Source organism: Austrofundulus limnaeus, unplaced genomic scaffold (genome assembly GCF_001266775.1).
Source record: "Austrofundulus limnaeus strain Quisiro unplaced genomic scaffold, Austrofundulus_limnaeus-1.0 Scaffold27, whole genome shotgun sequence".
In the NCBI taxonomy this organism is placed as follows: Eukaryota; Metazoa; Chordata; class Actinopteri; order Cyprinodontiformes; family Rivulidae; genus Austrofundulus; species Austrofundulus limnaeus.
In genome coordinates, this window is record NW_013952429.1 from 1,481,514 (window position 1) to 1,486,705 (window position 5,192).

Below are 5,192 nucleotides of genomic sequence, written 5' to 3' on the forward strand. Positions count from 1 at the left end.
TCAAGGAAACTCTCAGTTGGTTTCAGAGAAAGAAACTAAAGCTGCTGGAATGGCCCAGCCAATCACCTGACCTGAATCCAACAGAAAATCTATGGAAAGAACTAAAGATCAGAGTTCATAGAAGAGGTCCACGAAACCTTCAAGATTTGAAGACTGTTTGTGGAAGAATGGGCCAAAATCACACCTGAGCAATGCATGCCACTAGTTTCTCCATACAGGAGGTGTCTTGAAGCTGTCATTGACAACAAAGGCTTTTGTACAAAGTATTAGATAAATTTCAGTAAGTGTGTTCAATACTTTTCCCCTGTGCCATTCCACATTATTACAAATAACTTCATTTCTGGACATTAATGGTTTGATTTCTTTGTATGTATGGATCACTTGGGTTGTTACCAACATCTGGTGAAAATTTCATGTCATTAGCACCTCTAGTAATATATTTACTGAGAAAAATGGTGACGTGTTCAATTGATCGGGTTATTCATTAATCATGTTTTATGTTATTTTTCTAAAGTTTAGAGGAAAACCCATTTTCGTACACAACACAACTCAGAGCAACAGTACAAATAAACAAATAAAAAAAATGCATGTTTCCTTCTTTACTTTTTTGTAGAACTGGAGTGACAGAAATGTTTAGCGGTTTTGACTCTGGGACTTTTTGACACCGCAGTATAAACCCAGCTGACCCATGCCTGTTTTGTACAGAAGCCTCTCCTCTGTATTGGTCAAAGTTTTCTTTACTTTTTCTTGCTCTCCTCTTCTCCATCATTAATGACCATTGATGTTTTCTTTTATTTAATAGATTATTTTTCCTTTGATTTCACCATGTATTTTTTTAAAAAAAAGTACAAGTCTCTATAAACTTTCATTCATTCTCAGTCATCCTCCAGGTTGTGGCCGTTGACCAGGCCCGACTCCCAAAGCTGCACTAGAGGAGTCTTTTGCCTGGGGGTTCGAGGACTCTGGAGAACCTGCAGAGGAGGAGTAAGATGTGAGCACATTTCAAACAAGGAGACAGGCAGAGAGCTGAATCAAATAGGACAGATGTGTGAAAAGATGAAAAGAATTAAAACAAAACTGGAAAACTTAAACTGATCATTGTCTAAACACTATAAAAAGATTTTGAAATACCAGTTCAGTCAAGTTCATCTTTCTGTGAGCCGTTTAAACTCTGAATGGAACTCTAAAGTCTTGTCAGATCCCAGTATTAAAGGGAAACGGGTTGCAGATACTATTTTTGTCGAATTTTGTCTCTGCTGTAAGGATGAACTGCTACCAGAGTTAATGACACACACTCTGGATCAAGATGCATCTTTTGATGATTATTTTTAAAATATTTTCTTTTCAAAGCTGGAATGGCGAATTAAAAAAAAGATTATTTATGTGCTTGGCATTAGAGAGGATACATTTATTTTCTTGAGAGGACTTCATTATGCGTCAGTGTGAGGTTAATGCAGAACCATGTTCAGTGTTGCCAAGTATAGTTACCAGTTAGGTCCTGAATTAGCGAAAGGAAAAGAGTAACAAAAATCAATAGGAACATGAAGAGGCGCCCCTGTTTCTCTGTAAAATGAATCCACACAAACATCCACTGTGTAGAGACTCAGTTACTCCCTTCTTCTCTAACTCTCAGAGCTGTTTGCCTTCTACCTGCACTGATAAGCACCTTGCTGTGTTCAGTATCTTATCAGATATTTGTGTCCCATATTTAATACCAAAAAAACCCTGACTTCTTTCTTCAAAGTTTTTTTTATTTCTAACTAGACAAAGTCCAGCAGTTAAAATTCATGCTGCTAAGAAGCTGCTTTAATCCCTAATGTGACATTTAATTAAAGCATCAAAAGCTTTATTTTGTTTCCTTAGAAGCATCTGAGAGACTCAGAGAGGTGATTTGCCTACATTTTCATGTCCTTTAGTGTACCAGACTGGTTGGGTTAGTTTGTTCATTTATATTGTAGGACAATCCAAACTGGAGCAATGCGGCTGTGAGGAGGAATCTATGACGACAACACACCTCTGGCTGGTTAATCTTTGCCTCTTCAGCCGGAACCGGGGGCCACGCAGACAACCTGCTCCCTGACTGACGCGCTGCAAGAGACACGGGTTATTACTGACAGGTTTCTGGCTTTATGATTAACGAGAGCCCACGTATAAAGTTCAGTGAAAATCAGAATAACTACAGAAAGAAGAGAGAGAAAGAGAGGAATTTACTTGAGCATCGATATGGTTAATTACAAACCAGTCACAGGTTTAAATATGAAGTGGTATCAAAGGTTGTACAGCTATAAATTGTTATGTAACACACATTTCCTTAAGTGCGATGAACCATAAAACACAAGTGCTGTGACACACCCTGGTCACTTTGTACCAGCTGGCACTGACACAATGACAACATCTTTCTTTTCCTTTTTTTGTATAGTGAGAAAACCTATAGAGGAAGCTCATTGTTGCAAAAGGTGCAGCAGTGATTTACAAACTGCATTTTCTTCACAAATGAAACACCAAAAACTAAAAATGTAAACAGAATTATTGAACAGCTAAAATTTAAGAGAGTCGTTTACGAGAGGGCTTATTTATTTATTTTTTATAAATGAACAGAATCTAGTTTTTTTCTTGTGTCTCCAGAGCAAAATAATCTTTTGTAAGAGCTCACAGTTTAGTTTAGAAAGTTGTTTTCTACAGAACATAATGTGCATGCTGGTGCAATTTCAAAAGGTCTTGCTCTTTTGTTTAATAAGTCACAGATTTTTCTATTGCCAAAGGCAGACTCATTAATACAACTCTTTCCAGACCCTTTGGTGCTTGACTAACCTGTTGAGGATCCTCTTCCCATCTTGGCTGATGACTCGGGAACTTCAGGCGGAGTCGGCTCCGTCCTTGAAGATGTTACAGCACCGTTCATACCCCCATACAGGCTGATTCGCATTTTGCGAAGCTCCATCTCCCTCTCTTTGGACTCCAGGATATCCTGCTTTACTTTCACTAAATTAGTGGAGGAGCGTAACTTGAAAAAGGGGTTCTCCTTAGATGCCACGTCCTCCTGTCCCTGCTCAGTCCCCAGTCTTGCCTCGCCCGATGACTTGGAAGGGTTTGCAGCATTAGCAGCCTTCGCCTCAGCTTTGACACGGTTCTGTTTCTGTGCCGGACCAGTCTGGCTGTTTTCCAAAATGGTGATCTGACAACTTGTCCCCTCAGAGAGTCCTGGTCCTCGGAGAGTGGAGTCATTTGAACCTCCTTCGGCAGGGTTTCTGTTCTGTGTGGAGTTCAACAGGATGGTTTTCCTCTCTGGGTGTGAATTACTTAAAGTGGAGACTCTGGATGGAACGTCCTCTTGACTCTCCATGGATAAATCCTCGGTACTACCAGAAGACAAGGATGAGGTCTTAGTTTTGGCCGAGACCAGAAGAGTTGAGTCCCGAGGTGCCTGAAAGGCCTCAAAAAGCTGCTTGCTTTCTCTTATYTGGGGAACCGTACCTTTGTCGTAAAACCCAGGAACTTTCCCACTCCTGACCAGATCCTGCTCCCTGCGACTCTCCTCGTGGATCTCCTGCTGCATCTTCTTGCCTGCRAATTCCCTGTCTTTGTTCTGAGACCACTTAGCTGTCACTGACTGACTTAGAAGACCTTTCCTTAAAGGGATCTCCACGTACTCAGGAGAGGTGCGAGGGTTAGGAAGACCTCTGGACCTTCTCAGGCTCTTCTCTCGCTCGATGGCCCGTCGGATCTCCCGCTCGATGGGAGTCTCTGGTGCCGGGGAGCCTGCTGGAGAGACGGTGGTGCCCTCCAGAKTTCTGTATGGTGAGACGTCCTCTGATACTCCATTTTCACTCTGGTTAGTATCAGACGTGTTATTCTTCATCCTGGTGTTTCTGCTCTCTGTGGAAGGACCACTGCAGCTGTATTTTCCAGTCTGAGCCTCTTGAGTCTGGCCTGTTTGTTGGTATCCTAACAGTTCTGAGCTGCCTGACCACTCAGCCCACTTGATCTCTCCAAGAATGCTCTCTTCCTGCCCTTCCTCTTCACCTGTCTGCCTGTTTTCTCTTCCTGTCCTCTCCCCCACCCTTTCTCTTACGGCTGCGACACCGCCACAGCCTCGAGAAGCTTCCCCGCCCTGATCGGGAGGCTCCATGGCAACAGCAGACAAAGGTGGAGATCCCTGGTCAGACACCTGTTGTGCTGCTTCCTGGATCTCTCCCCTGGGGTTGAGCTCACGCCGCCTCTGTGGCAACAGCTCCTCCTCCTGTTCTGTCTYTGCCGTCGCAGAGCAGGAGGCCTGGGAAACCTTGCAGCTCAAATCAAACGTGTTCCACTGCTGCAGAGTTGCTCCCTCTTCCTCTTCATCGTTTTCATCAGCACATAGAGGGGAGTTGACAGTGTGAGGGTGTTGGACAGGCTGAGATGTACAACTGCTGTCAACATTTTGCTCCACTGCTGAATTAGTTTTTGATATTTTATCTTCCTCCTGATAAATTGGCTCACTAACCTGAGGGGTCTTTGGCCTTTCTCGGCTGTTCTGGCTCTGAAAAGAAGTGAGGTCCTCTGTTGGGTCTAAAATGACTTCCTCCACACTGATCCACTCACTCGCCTCGTCCTCGAAGCTGGAAAAACCTTCTTCTTTCTCACAGCTTTCTACTTCTGATGAGTCACTGAAAGAGAAAGGAGGAGGTGGGAAATCCTCCTCAACAAGATCCTCTTCAGGTTCTTCCTCAGCAGAAAATGCTTCCGATGGCTTTTTGGGAATTTGTCCTGGAGTTCCTCTCGGCGTTTGGGTTACATCAGCTGTTTCGATTACTCGGATTGTCTGATTCTCCTGTGGAGTTTCGACTTCAGCTCCAGGCTCCATGACATCTATGTTCTCCTCGGGTGATGCCCTGGGTGCTTCTTTGTTTTGCACAGGAGAGCCGGGGCTCGCGGTCATGCCCTCTTCACCCTGCAGCTCTCCCGGTGAACTGACAGGACTCTGTTCCTGCCAGGATGTGGGGTTTGTTGCCATGGCAGCGGGTCTGCGGATGTAAAAGCTTTTGGAGCAATCAGGCTGTTTGGCCTAAAGTCAGAAATCAGAGGAAGGCAGAGGGGAGAGGGGTAATTATCAGAGTTTAACAATAAAACCTCATCAGTCATTAGAATCTATTATTTCAGCACGTGTCAGACAATTTGCTCGTACCACCGAGCAAAAATATCATCTGTATTTA

At 43.7% G+C, this 5,192-nt stretch overlaps 1 protein-coding gene across 1 annotated transcript; it reads right to left on the bottom strand.

Moving 5' to 3' along the window:
- Nucleotides 1-586: 586 nt before the first annotated feature.
- misp3 (MISP family member 3) lies at nucleotides 587-4,943 on the bottom strand. Its single transcript, XM_014004836.1, has 3 exons — nucleotides 2,812-4,943; nucleotides 2,015-2,088; nucleotides 587-971 (listed from the first exon to the last, which is right to left on the bottom strand). The coding sequence occupies exons 1-3, from the start codon at nucleotides 4,916-4,918 to the stop codon at nucleotides 876-878; spliced, it is 2,277 nt and encodes a 758-aa protein (XP_013860290.1). The 5' UTR covers nucleotides 4,919-4,943; the 3' UTR covers nucleotides 587-875.
- Nucleotides 4,944-5,192: the final 249 nt, after the last annotated feature.